The sequence below is a fragment of the Vespa velutina genome, chromosome 20 (assembly GCF_912470025.1).
Source record: "Vespa velutina chromosome 20, iVesVel2.1, whole genome shotgun sequence".
NCBI classification, from domain to species: domain Eukaryota; kingdom Metazoa; phylum Arthropoda; class Insecta; order Hymenoptera; family Vespidae; genus Vespa; species Vespa velutina.
The window spans coordinates 2,846,907-2,865,574 of record NC_062207.1 but is presented as its reverse complement, the minus strand read 5'-3'; the positions used below and the strand labels follow the sequence as shown (position 1 = coordinate 2,865,574).

Below are 18,668 nucleotides of genomic sequence, written 5' to 3'. Positions count from 1 at the left end.
CCAAGCGACCTTTGTATAGTCTTCGAAAGCGGCGGAGGAGGCGAGCTAGGAGGAGAAGAGAGTGGACCGAAAGGAAGGAGTGGCGAAGGGAGGTGAAGGGAGGGAAAGAGAGAATGTAAAAGACAAAAGGAAAAAGAAAAAAAAAAAAAAAGAAGAAGAAAAAAAAATTACTGACGGAAGAAAAGAGGGACGTGAGTTGCGATGAGATCGATTTTCCTTCGAAGAAGGAACGACGATTAAATAAATAAATATTATTTCGTACATTCGATAAAATTACTCGAGTTAATTTGAAAATATATCTTTGGAATATAATAAACGATAATTTTTTTTTCCTTTTCTCTTTCTCTCTCTCTCTCTCTCTCTCTCTCTCTCTCTCTCTTTATTTTTTTTCTCTTAACAATTCGATTTGTAATGAACCCAATTGTAAGAAAATAAAGAGATAGGATTTTTTTTAATACTACACTCCTATGGACTACATTCGTATGGGAAAGATTGAATAGCTTGGTATATATTCACAAAGAAAAGGAAAAAAATAAATGTTCGAAAATAGAAGAACCCGTCGATGGTTAGATGCCTTTGTTCGGGATCACGCATTGTCATGAATATTCTTCGGACTGGCGAAAAATAATTTTGAAAATAAAAAGCGCCATCGATTCGGTGAATTTCGAGCGTCTAGGTTTATTCGATGACACTCGTGAATGTTCAAAATATTAATATCACGATCTATTATTCGACGAAAATAATGCGCCAGACGTCGGCATATAGAAATCAATGAAAGAAGGACTAAAAAAAGAAAAAAGATAAAAAAGAAAAATACCAAACATTTACAATCGTATGCACCTGAAAAAAGAAAATGTCTGAACGCGAGACAAACGTTTTTTACTATAGGGATACTTTTGTAATTGGAAGAAGCAAAGATAGATGATAAAGAGAGAGAGAGAGAGAGAGAGAGAGAGAGAGAGATCAACGTTCGCATTAGATATAGTTCATTTTTCGTCGGGTTGGTCTTAATAGGTAAAATCCGTGAGGTCAAAGTTTAAATGAAAGATAACGCAAGGACGTATGACGATCGGTCATATGTACTTTCAAAAGTTACATATGAAATTAATCAGGTACGTAAGAAGATAAAAAATGAAATCGATAATAAACGAGATTAATGTCAAGTATGAAAGTTACGTTAGAAAGATATGTACTTTCGATAACTGCATTGAGTTTATAGTTTTCGACGACGTTACAACGGGATTATACGTGAAGAGAATTCGTAGGTGTCGAACGAGAAAGTCCGACGTCTCTATGCTTATGTACTCGTGGAACGTGCATCTCGTTTATATCCCATGTATGCGTATGCTAGTACACATGCATGTTACAACACGACCTCCGGACTGGGAGAGCTTGGGTCGGAGGTCACGTGGGTCGCGTTAAAGTAATTAAGAGGCATCGTGCTGGATAGTAGAAACGTCGATATAATAGACGCGTAGTATTATCTGCGACAGTATATAACTTTGAGATCGAGATATCTCCATTATCCTTCTGTAATATCTATAATATAATATAGAAACATTTTAGAAATAAAATTTCTATAAAGAAAAATTTTATGCGTATATATTTTCTTCTGGAAGAAAAAAAAGAAAGAAAGAAAGAAAGAAAGAAAACCTGAAAAAAAAAGAAAGGAAAGATCAGTCCGTCGAATGTTTTATTTCGTATTTTGCCGATCCAATCACAAAAGTTATAGCTATCAAGCATAGAAGATTCGCAATCGTAAGAGACACCATCAGTAAGAAACAAAGGATCTTTCGAGCATTTATGCATGTGCAAGCCGATGCATCGATAGGTCGTTCCATAGAATCGCTGAACCACGGAGCGAACGGTATTAACCGCTTTCACCGACGATCTACTAAAGTCGATCGACGGAGAACGACGTTTTTAGGTCTTCGCGATGAGGAAGAACTCAAAGTGTTGGCCTTGCGATCAATTTGCGATTAATTTGTAATATTGTTTAAATGAAACAATTTCGATTGTTTTCAAATTCACATTGCCATTGACAATTTTAATGTAACATTCTATTGAAAGATTCACAATAATTAATTAGATGAGTAATTGGATAGATAGTGAGAGAGAGAGAGAGAGAGAGAGAGAAAGCAATTAACACTTATAAATATTTCATCCCTATTCCCTTTCCACACGCTTCTTAAGATTCTCTAACCCATTAGGATATTTAACATAGTGCCTAACTCGCGGCCCATAACGCGATGCGTGTATTTCGATATATTTTTAGAGCGTGGGTGAATCACTGTTTGGCCGAGGCGGCCAAGCTCACTGACTTCCCGGCTCTCCGACAGCTAAATCACCAATTTCAGAAATAACGGCCGCGGAAAATTAATAACCCGTTGATATCCAGGCTCGCAACGAAGTAACTGCGACGGAAAACGTGATGTTCCGCCATCGAACTTGAGGACATAAAAGATAATTACCAGTAGTTCCGTCATCTAATTAATGTCATCTTCCTATTCTTAAATTTGATATCCTTCTCTCGTAACACGATTTTCTAAAAATAAACGGCCATCGTATATAACATCGTATACGTTTTCAGAATAAATCGAGATATCCTATTCTCTAAGATCATTCGAAATAATAATTGTCTATAAATATTCGTATATTTTACTTAATAATAAAAACGATATATCCTTATAACGTAGAAAATAATATCGAAATATAATTAATTAATTGTCTCGTTAATTCGCTAGATAATTCGATCGAAAGAGAAATGCATTATTAAATATAGAAGTAACATTAGACTGAGAAAGACAAAGAGAGAGATAGAGAGAGACAAGAGGAAGAGAGCAAATACCAAATGTATGTATAAAGCGTGGAAGGTGCACCTGCGACCGCCTATAGGCAGCACCCAACCGAGTCGCCTACTATCGGCTCGTAAAATGGGCGAACCTCGGTCTAGTACGGAGGTCTAGACCAGCTCTGGACTAGACCAACGAGACGGCGCATCCGAAATAAGCCTCTATATTCTATTTCGAGGCCGACACGCCGTGCGGTACAGTTTCCGTGTCGGCGTGTCGGTATAACATGGTAATGACTCCTTCGTCGATTCCTCCTCTTCCCTCTCTCTCTCCCTCACCCTTTCTCTCTCTCTCTCTCTCTCTCTCTCTCTCTCTCTCTCTCTCCAATAATACGCGCATCTTCTTGTTTTCTCGCGACCCTCCTTGCCGTTCGCTCCCCTAACTAATTCACTCTATCGAGCACACGTGTTCCCGATGACGCGATCCTCGGACGTTCGACAATCGAACGCTTTACGAACGATCTATGATAACATTTGGAATAGATAAAGAAAGCTTTAGCGGTCCAAGGAGAACATATATCTTTTGATCTAGAAACTTTATTTAAACGACTTTATCCTAACATATTTCAAGATTATTCGATTATACGATGATAATGATGACGACGACGACGACGACGACGACGACGACGACGATCATAATGATAATCCTACGAGGAGAATAATAAAGGAAGTGTTCATTATTAAACTGGTACTATAACCAACGTTACTTTATACTCCGGGGATAGGGAATATAAAGAAAGATCCGATATATCTTACAACGATCGTAAAGATAAGGAGAAAGTACCTCTATAAATCGAACTACATTGCGTTTTAGAAATTCCAATGGAAATAACACACTTATCAATTTATTTGGATACACCTAACTATCTACCTATCTAACTATATTTTTTTTCGAAAATACACGTTCCTTTTTATATATACATATATATATATATATAATTTTTGTTTTTTACTTTTTCTATTTTTCTTTTCTTTTTCTTTCCATTCCTTGACGATAACACGAAAATATTTTCACGTTAAAAATCGATAATAATACGACGATAAATTAATAACTAATACCTATCTAGATTCGCTTATACAGAGTATACATATATCGACATTTGGCCGAAACGTTTTATACGCTTGGCACGTAGCGAAGACGTTGGATTCTCGAAAATATATCGAAACTCTAGTATGGACTATTTTTATCGAATAGCAACCATTTCGATTCTTTGGTAGTTGACTCGAAGGCCGATCTAATATATCGTTCCTGAGATTTTTCCTACTCGAAATGTCACGTGCTATTTGGCGATAAAAAAAAAAGGGGGCGGAGGAAGTAGGTGTGGGATGGTGGTACCAAGAGAAAGGATCTCGATCCTTTTTTTTTTAATCGATCGATCGATCGGTCGAAATCAATGACTGATCGTATCATTTAAAAAAGAGAATACAAAGATCCTTTCGAAACATATCGAGAGTATAAATGGAGGAATTTGTTGAGATAAAGAAAAAAGAAAAAAAAAAGAAAGAAAGAAAGAGAAGAGAGAAGAGAAAAAAAGGAAGCAGATCATCATCTCGATCATTCCTATTATCTCTGTGTCTCTCTATCTCTAACTCTGTACGACGACGACGACGACGACGACGACGACTATGAGAGAGATCCTTCGGCTTCCACAGAGCCCGCGTGACTCACGTTGTCGGTCCACGAGTCGCGCCGGTTTGACACGCACCTCGACAAGTGACGCCGCCTCTCGGGGATTTCGAGAAGCATGTCGGGGATTCCCCTACCGCCGCTCGATCCTTGGACGGTGGCGGTTGCGGAGGCGGAGGCGGAGGTGGAGGCGTGGGTGCTACGGGCGCAAGAAAGATAGCGAGACAGTGAGAGAGAAACAGCGGGAGAAAGAGAAAGAAAGAAAGAAAGAGATGGTAAAAAAGAGGGGGAAACCTCGCCGCCACTGCCACCGCCGCCGCTGCTGCCGCCGCCGCCGCCGCCACCGCCGCCGCCGCCGCCGTCGTCGTCGTCGTCGTCGTCGTCGTCATCGTCGTCGTCGTCGTCGTCGTTGTCGTGGGGGCGGCCGTGGAAAGGGTGCTGCTGGAACGCGCACTGTGGCAAAACTTTTGTCCATTCAACGGCCGACACGTTCCTAATTGGGAGTACGCTTCGAGCTCTCGTTCCACGCGCACCGATCCTCTTCTTACACCTCTTATCTTTCTTTCTTTCTTCCTTCCTTTCTTTTTTTCTTCATCTCTTCTTTTCTCTTTCCCCCACTCTCTCTCTCTCTCTCCCTTTTCTTTTTTCTTTCTCTTCTTATTCGATACACTCGATGGATTCTTCGATCTCCATTCGATTTGAACCAATTGAATTTTTTCTTCTTCCACTTTTTCTTCTTTTTTTTTTTTTACCCCTATTTCCTTGTTTCTTTCGCGACTTTTTCTTTTTTGCCTTTTCTTTCTTTCTTCACCCCCTCTCCGCTCCCCCCATCGAGGAGAGACGCGAAGGAGTAACGAGAAGGAAAATTGGTTGGGGGTGGGGGGATAGAAGGAATATATGCAATTGACAGGAAAAGTGTTGAATTTCTTTCTTCTATTTCTTTCTGCAAATGACGTTCTCGTTATAATGTTTATCGCTTAGCACTTATCCGAAAGGAAGTCGCGCTCCTCTCGCGTTTGCCGCTCCAGTTTCCGCTGCGTTGCATCTCCTTGCATCGAACGAAGGACAACGAATTCGAAATTATAGCCCCTTTCCTTTATGATTCTTCCTTTTTTTTTTTTTTTCTTTTTTTTTTTCCTTTTTTTTCCCTCAATGACGACGACGACGACGACGACGACGACGACTTTGTCAAAACCATTAGGGTTCGTTAAGCGCCGGTGACAATTTCGAACGGAGAGTATCGTATAACGGAGAAGAGTTGACGGTCGATCAACAAGGATGACGGTGCGCTGTTGTCAACGTCGAGAATCGATGCGAAAACGAAACGACGCTGTTCGAAGGCAACGACGACGAAGACGAGGACGTAGTGGAGGCGGCGGGTATAGGAGAGAGGTAGACGACGAGGAGGAAGAGGAGGAGGAGGAGGAGGAGGAGGAGGATGAGAAGAAGGAGAACGCTAACGAGGAGGTGGTGGTTCACTTCGCTGGAAGTAAAAGAGCCGCGAGCCAGAAAATTGCGCTGCAATCTTCCGCACGTCGGCTCGAGCGGAGCAATGCACTTTGTTCCACGAATGCTAGCCGACGTTAACGTTGAAATGCAACCAAAGTCCCATTATCTTTTTCTTTCTCTCTCTCTCTCTAGCTATATCTTTCTCTCTTACTCTTTTACTCTGTTTCTATACAAGTGGCCTCTCGTTTCACGGCCAATGTCTCTCTTTCTCTCTCTCTCTCTCTCTCTCTCTCTTTCGTTGGAGACGCCACAATTTCGAATCCCTCTCTTCGTTCTAATACCACGGTAATTAATTATAGCGAGAGTCTCTATGGTTGTTGTTCGTCAAAGTTCGTTAGACAAGATTCGATTCATCCTAATTCTAGGCTATTTTCTCGCGTGACCACCGACCGAATAAGCCTCAAAACTTTGCTACCTCCCCTACCCATCACCTCTCTCTCTCTCTTTCTCTCTCTGGTTCTTCTCCTATCACTATGATTTTACACTATTCGGTATACAATTTAACTAGGTACCTGTCCAGTCGAGAAGTCAAAGAGTCGTTCTCGAGGATAAAGTGCTGCGTACGCAACTTTCGTGGCAGGACTTTGTCCGTGACTCCGTTTCAAATGATTTTAAGACAAAGTTATACGCGAATCTCGTCGTATGTCGTCATATTTACGGTAATCGTCGCACGTGCGACATAAGAGAGACACATCTAACGTCCGTTTAGAAATTGCGAAGCGCAGGCGCGAGCTCTCTTACACACACACACACACGCACACACACATTTACACACAGATGCACGCACGCACGCACGCATAGGCACACACACACACACACACACACACATATACACAGAGAGACGAACACGTTAGAGACATGCACAGACACTGTGACTTCTCGTTTTGCTTTCGGCGTTTTCACTTTCCTTCGAAACGTGTCGGCAAGCTGTACCACTTCATCGATCCTCTCTCTCTCTCTCTCTCTCTCTCTCTCTTTCTCTCTCTCTCTCTCTCTCTCTCTCTCTCTCTCTCTCTCTCTCTCTCATCATGCCACTGCTACTGCGGGAGAAAGACTATGTAGAATGTAAATACGTTTGGTGTTCGATCCATAAAACTAATAAACTATTTCCCATGAAGGTCGTCGGCGAACTAGTTCCATTAAAATGTACCATTTCATCATGAAATTAATTCAATTTAGTCATATATGCCCCAATTAACTCTTTCGACTTTCTTTATCCCGTCGATAAAGAGATTATTCCATAATACTATGTGCGCTTTGATAATTACTTTTTTCCCTCCCCCTTCTTTCTTTCTTTTTTTATTTTTCTCTTTTTTTATTATACACAACTAGTATCGTAGAGTAACCATAGAGAAAATTAAAAAGATAGACAAATTAGATATATATATATATATATATATATATATATATATATAGAGAGAGAGAGAGAGAGAGAGAGAGAGAGAGAAATGATGAAGGAAAGTTACAACGGATATTACTGATATTGCGGCTAACCGGAGAAACTTCTGGTTATCGAAAAGGTTCCTACGGAACCGGGCGGCGTTCCTACGTCATTAACCCGTAGTCTAATCAATAGACATAATTATGAAACTATGCGCCATTAATAGTCCCGAGGCCGTGCTTGCGCGGCACCGTCATAATATCAGCGTGAGGAAGGACGGAAGACTTGTTCGCGCGTAATTAAGCGGGCATATTTTATTGGAAACAGGTAATTGGGCAATAACGAGGCACTAGCTCTTTCTCTCTCTCTCTCTCTCTCTCTGGTTTCTTCCTTCCTTCCTTCCTTCCTTCCCTTCCTTGTTTCACCCCTAACGCATCGTATCGTGGAAGGAGAACGTAAACCAATAGAATAACACGAGAGTATCGAAACTTTCTTCTTCGTGAGGGTGAACGTTATCGCTGAGGGGGACTTAACAATCGACAGAGACGTCTCTTGATTTTCCTCCTTGTAAACGTGCCACGAAATAAACGAATTTAATAATAATAATAATAATAATAATAATAATAATAATAATAATAATAATAATAATAATAATAATGATAATAATAATACGTAATTTTAGGCCTAAATCAAAAAGATTTATTAGAAATCCGATCAATCACGATTTACCAAGAAAACAAACCTTGCAAACGATACCAGAGATAAAATGTGAACGAGCCACTGGTAGTTACGACATCGGTCAGCTGCTAATTAACGAGCTGACGAACCTCTAACGAGCTAGAATCGCTAGAATCGATTCACTGGGAAATTTGTTGGATCATTTTCCCAAACCATTTTTATCCATTCCCTCATTCCCCCATCTCTCCAATCCAGATATTAACACAGCAATCATTCATTCACAGTCACGTTCATAGATAAGTTTTCTTTCTCCGATTTTCTTTTTCTTTTCTTTCATTTTTTTTTTTTTTTTTTTTTTTTTTTTTTTCTCTTTTTTTTTTTTTTTTTTTTTAATATTTTGCGAACAACTTTATGATAATCAGGGAGGATGCGAGGAACGTTTGTATTTCCTGTGCCGCTCGTTAACTAACCGAATGTTCCGTAAATGCTTATCTGTTATCGGTCGTGTCGTCACGACCCCTTTGCTCTCTCTCTCTCTCTCTTTCTCTTTGTATGTGGGCCACTCTGCCACAAGTCGGTCGAGCCATCCCCAAATCGCTGAACTATCCTCCAAACATCGAGTACCGCACCAAGGGAAACTTCGACGTTAGCAACCCTCGCACACCCTTTCGGACACTCTCTCTCTCTTTCTCTCTCTCTCTCTCTCTCTCTCTCTCTCTCTCTCTCTTCTCTTTTCATCTCTATCGCCATCTCCGTTTCTCTCAAGAGTGCTCTTAGATACCGCTCTCTCGACCTCAGAATCGCACCAAGTGGCCCGAGAATCTGACCAACGAGCAATTACTGGGAAGGTGTCGAAAGATTTCGTGCGGCAAGATTTAGCACCTACCGACACACTCACTCGAAATTATTTCACTGCGCAGCAGGAAATTTCTATTTTGGTACTTCTTAACGACGAATGCTAACCCACCAGTGGTGGTGGATCACTCGATTCCGTGACGTTTCGCGAACTCCGTGGATGTAAACGCTTCAAAATGCCCTAACGAAGACACGACTAATGAATCCCCGAAATTGACAGACTTACATTTTACCGTACCAACTGACAATTGTCACGATATATCTCTGTTTCTCTCAACCCCCTCCCCCCCCCTCTCTCCCTCTCTCTTTTCCTCTCCTTTTCCCTTTAGCTTAGTCTTTTGTGTATCCATGATTTTCCATGAGCTTTTTCACGCTCATCGACAAACCATTTTTATCGGCGATTTATTCAAAACGAAGAAGGGCTGACAACAAACGATATCCTTGGGACGTGTAGGGAATTATCACAATGGACAATACTTTCCCAAGCATATTTATTACGAACGCATCACAGAGAGTTTTGGAAGTTGCGGGAAATCGTCTTAAAATATTCAAACGTGCCCCGTATATGCACGTCGTTGAACGAGGAGAAATATTTGAAAAGCTTTCACGATTTTTTTTTTGTTTTGTTTTGTTTTTTTTCTTCTCTTTTTTTTTTCTTTTTTTTTTTTTTTTTTTTTTTTTGTTGTTGCTAATACCATCTTAATTCTGAATTAATTAATCGGACGAAAGAATCGATACCAAAACTTTTCTTCTTGATATTTCTACGATCTATAAAACGCTGTTTCTCTTTTTCAGTTTTTTTTTTTTTTTTTTTTTTTTTTAGCAATTGCCTAAATTATTTTCGCCATTAGAAGAACAAGAAGGAAAGAAAAAGTCCTTATTTTCACACTCGCGACACGATCCGCAAGCGAATAGACTGCGACGATTTAAACGTTTCACTGGCAGGGAGAAGTGAAACGAGAGGGAGATAGATAGATAGAGAGAGAGAGAGAGAGAGAGAGAGAGAGAGAGAGAGAGAGAGAGAGAGAGAGAGAGAGAGAGAGAGAGAGAGAGAGAGAGAGAGTGGCACGCGCGGCACGGTCGAACCCTCCGGCAACCCTTCGGGATTATCTTACCCCCGCGTTGGACGCGAATCGGCCCACTTCCGGATACTAGCCGAACGGACGTTGGCACGAGGGTCGTTTCGAAGCACGAAATCCGCTCGTTGCTATCACTTTTCGCCTTTATCCCCGCGATTTCGCGTATATATTCACCCCTACCACCCCCTCCTCCTCCTTCTGCTACTGTTATCCCGCCCTCCCGGTTAGCTAACCCCATCCGAGAGAAAATAAAATCCAGTGATTCTAGCTTACCTGTTGCCAGAACTGGGCGAGTAAATATATTCGCTCCTTCTTGAAGAGCCAGTCCATGGACTGCATGGCCTGTATATCCAGCGAGTTGGCCTCCGCGGAGGCCTGCATACTGGCCAATGCCACCGAGTTAAGGCTCGCTAATACGGGCTGCTGGAGCGCCGCTGTCACGACGGAGGTATTGCTACCGGCTACCAGATTGGCGTGGTAAACGGTCGCGGCCGGCGCATCCTCTGAACCGCCAGTAGCCAGCAATTGGGCCCCGATCGGCGCAGAAGGCCCCTGGAGCCCCAGTGAAGAAGCCACTTTGACGGCTTCGAACTTCTCCGCCGGGCCCAAAACTCCTCTTCCCCTCGTCCCACCGCCGCCACCGCCGTCGCCTTCCGCGCCGCCACCTCCGTCTCTTCTTTTTTCTCTTCCTTTTCCTCCTCCTTCTCCTCCTCCTTTTCCTCCTCCTCCTCCTCCTCCTCCTTTTCCACCGAAAGTTCCCGCGTCGCTGCTTCTCGAGCACGTCGTTTGAATGAACTTTTCCGTCGGTAACGTTTTCTTTACTTTTAACGTCGACGATTAACCTCACCGATCGGTCTTTTTCAAACACTATCGCGCGATCGGGACACACCGACGACGATCGATGTCCCTGACATCAACGACAATTCACTAATATCATACGATACCATTTGAGGGGATATTGGATCGCGAACACCACGCAGAAACACTAGTCTTCTCTCTCTCTCTCTCTCTCTCTCTCTCTCTCTCTCTCTCTCTCTCTCTCTCTCTTTCTCACACAAATCCCCTATTTATAATTTTCCTACTCTTGATAAAATATTTTTACTTAATAAAAAGTATTCACACTCGTCCACAAGATTATCACGATTATCACCCGGATCGATTGGCTTGATCTAGTCAATCTGCCACAAGGATGTTTTCCTTTCACTCGTCGGTCCGATCCTTTCGATGTTTTTCTGTCCACGGTGGTGGGTTGTGGCACACAAGTCATCCGATGGGTGAATATACTTTCTCTATATTTCTATCCGATCTCGCGTCAAAGTTGCATTTCCGTATATACGGTTCGTCCTCCTCATCGTTACCAACCACCGTGGTCGCGCCAAAATAATTCGAATATATTTCGAATATATCACTCTTGACGATCTATCGTCGTACGTCTATCGTGGAGAAGAAGCCGTTAGGGATTCCGTAAAATACAACAACAAAGTGACCGGGATGATGATGATGATATCCTGTCGTCGTCGTCGTCGTCGTCGTTGTTGTTGTTGTTGTTGTTGTTGTTGTTGTTGTTGTTATTGTTGTTGGTACCGACGTTTCTTCCACTCGACTCGCCACCGTCGTCGTCGTCGTCGTCGTCGTCCACGTAGCGATAAGAACAAATCTCGTCCCGTAGCCGCATCACACGAATGGACCAACGTGAACCTCACTCGCGTCAAACTATTTCCCGTGAACACGATTTCGTTTTACGATTAGGACACCACGGTACACGGGGAAGAGCATTCATCGGACGTGAGACAGTCGATGATGATGATGATGGTGGTGATGATGATGATGACGATGACGACGATGATGTAATTGTTGTAATTGTTGTTGCTGTTGATGACGATAACGATGACGATGATGACGACGATGATGATGATGATTATGATAACGATGAATTTCAATGATTTCGGAGACGTAGAGAAAGCAGGACATTCGAACACTCGAGACTAATGATCTCGTCACTAAAATCGGATCAATTATTATTTTTCTCAAACACCAACACACCGATAATATGTCACGTAATCCGTTCTTCCATCGGACGATTCAACAAACGGAGAGAGGGATCTCTCGGTACTAGGTCGATCAGAATCAACGGGATCGTCTTGTGTCGATGTTCACCGAACGGTGCCCCTCTGCTCCTCGACGATCGTTCCAGGTCTCTCGAGACAAAAGGTAAATCCTTGGATGAGTCCTCTTCTTCTTTCCCCTTCCCTTCCTCTTTGTCTCTTTCTCTCTCTCTCTCTCCACGTTTCGTGCATTCACTCGTAGTCGCGACCGGTCTGCGAACGCCCGTCCGCCGCCGCCGCCGCCACCACCGCCGCCGCTCTCGTCCGGGTGCCTCAAGAAGAGAGAACGAGACCCGTCCTAGCAGGCTCCTAACCTGAAACTAAGAGCTACCGGACGACCGATGCAATGCCTGGAGGAGGTGCAGATACCGTGGTGGGGATATGGGCGGGAGGATACCTTGGTGGCAGGGGTAGGACGACCCCTCAAACAGCCAATCACCTTTCCAGATTCGTCCCCACTACCATGGCAAAACGCCCGACGACGAAGAGGACGTGCCAGGAGTAGGGATAAGCTGGCCACCGGAGTGGGAGGCCACGGAACGAAGCGGAGGCTGGCTAGGTGGTCCCTACCAGAACGGATCTCATATTTTCAACTACCCGACCGCCCTTTTCCAACCCCTGCCGATCGCCGCCTGCTTCCCTTCTTCTTTCCTTACTCTTTTTCTTCGGATTTCTCCCTATCCCTACCTAACGTTACTTGCTCTGTCTGTCTCCTCTATATATCTATCTCCTTCTCTTACATTCTACTCTACACACAGTTCTCTCGTCTCTATTCGTCTCCCTCTCCCTCTCTATTCCTCTATATCTATATCTCGAACCAGTGTCGCCTTTCTACGTCTACTAGTTCTCGTCCTCTCTCTCTCTCTCGCTCTCTTCATCGAAGCCCTTTGCGACGCGAGCGAGTAAACATCCTTTGTTGGAAAAACACCGTTGAGAAAGCGTCACCATAGCCGCCATAGCTCTCTTGGTATAATCGTTAAAAGTCCACCGATCGTACACGACTGAGATTCTTCTCGAACTTTATTTTCTCCATTATCGCGATATACGTACGCCGATACCTCGTCACTTTTACGGATATTGTACGAATTTATTTAATTAAGAAAATAGTAGAACACTAAGGGAGAGATTAACTCGCCATTACGAGAGAAAATCTCGCGCGATCAAAATGACAGGTAAGATAATGGGACTTAAACGGATAACTTTTTTCGATGTCTACCGAAGGAACTTTACTTCGTAAACTGGGGGCCCTTTTCTCTCTAAGCGAGCTAACACACACGCTAAAGACGTGGCGCCCTCGAGCGAGGATAGACCGCCGCCGTTCATGTCTTTTCACTCCAATTCAAATGATCGTAACGTGTAACGCCGTGACTTTTGAGATCGTGCTAACTATCGCGGATCTTCCTTTAACGACCAACTGAAGATTCTCTCACTTAGCTAAAACTATGCAATATTGTTAAAGATAAACGAAGTAAAATTTTCACCTCCCTATCACACTTAATCTCACTGAGCTTGGAAAGAAGAAGGACAGAGGTGCAACTATAAGTACGTCGTCCACAGCCTGTTCTCACCACCACGAAATCTGCGATCATCGTTATATATATATATATATATATATATATACTTGTGATGATCGATCGAGACACAGATCAAAGTTTCTCTTGCGACAATAATTAAATTAACGTTGAATGGGACATTATATTAAGATCCAATGGTGAATCATTTTTAAGGATACGCGTTTAAAGAAGAAAAAAGAATAAAATCACATAACAATAAGCAGCTCGTGTCACTGGATAATCTTTCTTCAACGTTCTCTTGCGTAGGTAACTTTCGTTTTCGAGCGATCGCCTTTAAGAAATTCACTTTGTGGCCAACACCGGATACGTCGGTAAGACGAGTAAGAGAGAAAGAGAAAGAGAAAGAGAGAGAGAGAGAGAGAGAGAGAGAGAAAGAAGAAAATGAAGAACACAGTTAATTTTTGCATAAACCACCTCTATGTATACGTGACGATCGGTTCAACACGGCACACGCACGCACGTAGTTACGCTCGAACGAACGCGAAGAACCCTTTCTCTTATATTGTGCGCTCGTTTGGTAATATAGCCGATTCCTTTTACCCTTTCGGTCCTTCCTTTCTTTTTCTTGTTTTTTTTTTCTTTCTTTCTTTCTTTCTTTCTTTCTCTTGTTTCTCTTTCTTTCCTTCCTTCTTTTTTCTTCCTTCTCCCACGTTCGCTTTAGACATCGTAAATAAAAAAAATAGGCTAAGAGAGTATACGCGCGTGCGGATAATAGGTAAGCGCGAAAAAAGGGGGTTTTAGTCGCGTCACAACCCCGCCTTTTACCGTGCTGAACGCACTTCTCGCCGATTAACTTAACGGGCATCGAAACTTCCTGATACCTTTTTCTTTTGAGGGTCGAAAAGTGCTTTCGATTTAAGTTTGCTTCCGGTTAAATATAAAAGGCCCCAGTTTTCTCTCTCTCTCTCTCTCTCTCTCTCTCTCTCTCTCTCTATCTATCTTTTCTTTTTCTTATTTTTTTTTTCTTTCTTTTTCTCTTTCTTTTAAATAAAACAATACCAATTGATATTTATTTTCGTTCTTTCGAAATTGTTATGATATATGTTTCGTTCGTACGTTCCAAGTACCTTGGAATTCTGTTCAATAAAATTTGCCGTATAATATATTGCTTCAACCAGAGAAAAATGTTCGATCAATGAAAATTATTAAGTGAACCGAAAATCTGAATGGCGATAATGACATCGAAATCGACGCCGTAATGATCCAGAATTTATGCTCCTTTCTACGGAGGCGCTCTCCGTTAACTTTCTCGGAAGTTACGCGGCCGGAGAACGTAGACGATAATCCTGTGTAACGCGATGGCTCGAGTACCTAACGTTGTTGTTCAGGCGAACGTTAGCGTGGCGAACGCGTTTGGCGCCGGCTAAACTACTCGGCATCGAACTCAGTACAGAACCGCACGTAGTCGATGTTACTGGAGTGGAATCCGTTGATTATGTCTACGATCATCGTCCGAAGTCTTCGCGTTAAACCATTATCCTTGATATCACGCGACTATCGAATCGAATTTATCGAGAATATACCTATTGCAAATTTATCTTTTTCTTCTGTTCTTTTTTCTTTTCTATCTGTTGTTGGCGAAGATAAAATTAAACAAACTGTATATATGCACTTTTGGTATCATTTTAATTTCGTTCAAAAAAAAAAAAAAAAAAAAAAAAAAAAAAAAACACAGAAAGAGAGAGAAAGAGAAATCTTTATTTCTGAACACGATTGACTAATAAGAAGGGAAACGACTCCCTTTTTGATTTCGTTGCGACTCGCGAACACATTTCTTTTTTTTTTTTTTTTTCTTTTTTTTTTCTATTTTTTTCTTTCTTTTTTTTCTCTTTTTTTTTCTACTTTTACTCGCGGCTCGCAGATTTTCGCAAAGCGCACACACGGCGAGAGAGTTTATCAGACTCCGACCGCCCACGAAAATACTACACGAGCGTCTGCTTGTCAGCGGGTGCTTTACGATCACCCGGTATAACGCGAGGATTAGTTTGTCAACGCCGAGCAGAGCGCGCACGACGTGCGTGTGAGTGCCGACACGCACGCACACACGTTACCAAAGTCCATGTTTCTCGGCTTGGTGTTGTGTGCATCGGTTGAACACGTTTAACGCGTCTCTATCGCGTCTCTACTACTACTGGGGGTGGGGTGGGGTGCGGGGGGGCGGAGGACTCTAGCTCGCTAACACACTCAGGCACACCTTGGAAAATTATTTACGATGTCGCAAAACACAATCGCTCGAAATATTTTAGACGTCGATACGTTTGTAGTAAACGGATTGGATACAGTCCGCAAAAAAAAAGAAAAAGAAAAGAAAGAAAGGAAAAAAAAGAAAAGAAAAAAAAAGTAGAAAAAAGAAAGACGAAGAAAAACAAACTTGGCGAGATCTTCATCGATCTTCCTGTTTCGATTAAAACATTTCGATATACGAATAACACGCTCTCATATCGACGATGTATTTGATTTATTGAGTTAAAATTAAAATTAACAAACACGCACCGCACGTACCGGCGTATCGAGGGAATAAATGCGGATCGAGAACTAACACGGCGAAAAAAGAAGGGATCGTAAACATCTTCTCTGGTTTGCGCAGCGATATAAACGGCATTTCGGTGACGCGAGGGCCCAGACTTCAAACGGATCTTGGAATGCGCTTCTCTTCTCCTCCCTCTCTCTTTCTCTCTTTTTATCCTTCTCTTAGCACGCGAGCATTTAAGAGGAACGAAGACGGAGACACGCGGAGAAAATCGTTTTCGAGAATGATCGCTCGTACACGTTCTTACGTTCGAGAATCGACGTATTAACTTTGCTAAAGTTCAATGATTTTTGAATTGTTTATAACACGACGATAGAATTAAGTTACTCGGCCCATTAAAATAATTTATTCCAATTAATATATTACTATCTTTCTATCTTTCTATCTTTTTCATTTTCGTTTTCATTCGAGCGAGTAGATAGATTCGCGAGTAGAGGAGGCTCGGCGATTGTCCAAAAAGCAGGAACGCGACAAAAAACGAAAGTACAAGAGAGAAAGAGAGAGAGAGGGAAAGATCTTATATATGAGCATGTGTGTGTGTGTGTGTGTGTGTGTGTATATATATACATACATACATATATATATACATATATACATATATATATACATATATATATATATATGTAGTGCGCGCGTGAGCGTGTATGTGTATGCATTACCTCCGCATTTTGCAACGAGCTTCTCTTGCGCGCGTTGAGACAATTTTACTGCTCGTATATACCCGAAGTATGGTCGGTCGGTTCTCGTAATAGTACGACAAGTTAATGCGCCGTCTGATATGCGACGTTGGTCACCGTGTTTTCGATGTACCGTGGAATAACTCACTCGCGACAAATCATTTCTGAGCTTGAATTACCCCTTTACCGGACGCCCTAGTCGATCCCTCGTGATTTTATTTAGACGAAGAAACGACATCCTGTCACGGGCTATCAAAAATTAGATACTCCAAATTTTTTTTTTCCCTCCTCAAATAAGTAAGTGTAAATATATACCTACGTTGAGGTCTTTAAGACGAAATCAATGTTTCCTAAATCGTCGTAATTATCGTTGTAATCGTCGTAATCGTAATCGCAGTAATCGTCGTCATCGTCGTCTTGAAAATAAACCAGACATAGTTGTATATATATATATATATATATATATATATATATATATATATATATATATATATATGTAGGTACCGCGTTTATCCGAAAATACTCGATTTAGTTTCGTTTCGTTAAACCAGACGACGCATAATAAACCCATAGGGCTATCCGCCTTGAACGTCTTCGTCGCGGAATTTCGCTGCTCGCAGCACAGAGACTCACTTTCTTCGAGCGGTCGCACGCTACTCAATATACCGTACGATGATAAAGGACTCCCTTCTCTTTCTCTCTCTCTCTCTCTTTCTTTCTTTCTTTCTTTCTTTCTCTATCTCACTCACACTCTTTTTACGTCTTCCTCCACTTCTCTTCTCGTCCTCGTAAAGCAACGCGATTCCCTTCGTGCATTTTCCCTTCCCACCCTTCTTTCCTCTCTCTTTCTCTCTCTCTCTCTTTCTTTCCTCTTTATCCTACTGATGCGATTGTAACAATATCTTTTGCGCGCACGAAAGATGCGCCTTCTACTCGTGTACTGTTTAAGAGAGCCGGTAAGTTCAAGAGCCGCGCTCAGGGACATTCAGCGACACGTTTCTCCTTCGAACTCGAAGGAGGCGACACGAGAACATCGTCGTCTTCGTCGTCGTCGTCGTCGTCGTCGTCGTCGTCGTCGTCGTCGTCGTCGTCGTCGTCATCGTCCTAGTCGTCCTCGTCTTGTCTGTCAGATATTGTCGAACGAACTGTAAGCGAATTTTTCTTACTCCGGATAAGATATCCAAGAGAGATTTGACCATTCGAGAAACGTCGGAGAACAATTGTGAACTTGATCTCCGTAATATTCCAAGAAGAATTCAACAAAAAAAAAAAAAAAAAAAAAAAAAAAAAAGAAAAAAAAAACCGGAAGAAAGAAAGAAAAAAAGAAAAGAAACGAACCATTCTCCCCTATTTTCGGAGCTGTCCACACTGCGCGATTAGCAATTTTTAATATTTTTATTAAAGAAGAAGGAAAAATAAATGTAAAAAAGATAAAATAAAAATAACTTTAATATGTCGTCCAAATTGATAACAACGCAATTATTCTGGTAAGAAAAAAAAAAAAAAACGAGACATTCTCAATGCGATAGAAATAGGATAGCTTAAGAAGAATTCAAGAAGAAGTTGTAAAGATTCACGACGCTCGCGTTTTCCTTTTCGAAAACGCAAACTAACCCGTCCGAGTTTCTTCTCACTCGGGATTATATGCCAGTCAGCTAGACGCTATCACAGAGAGTCTCGAGTTCTCTTCTACTCGGAGTACTTAGCGATTTCTCTCCATCGCTCCATTACGATGCCACGAGGTAAGTTGGTTGACCGTTCGCGATAAAGAAAGTACGTCTTTCGTCGACGACAACGATCAT

General features: G+C 42.1%; 1 protein-coding gene across 5 annotated transcripts in view; it reads right to left on the bottom strand.

The window, feature by feature from the left end:
* LOC124956119 (homeobox protein cut) overlaps positions 1-18,668 on the bottom strand; it is a 144,368-nt gene that overhangs the window by 123,098 nt on the left and 2,602 nt on the right. For 4 of the 5 annotated variants that reach the window (XM_047511523.1, XM_047511518.1, XM_047511522.1 and 1 more), the window contains exon 2: positions 10,254-12,412. In XM_047511523.1, coding sequence (XP_047367479.1) covers positions 10,254-10,361 — 108 coding nt within the window. In that variant the 5' untranslated portion in view covers positions 10,362-12,412. The remainder of the gene's footprint in view (positions 1-10,253; positions 12,413-18,668) is intronic. The other variant, XM_047511519.1, reaches the window with a different exon arrangement.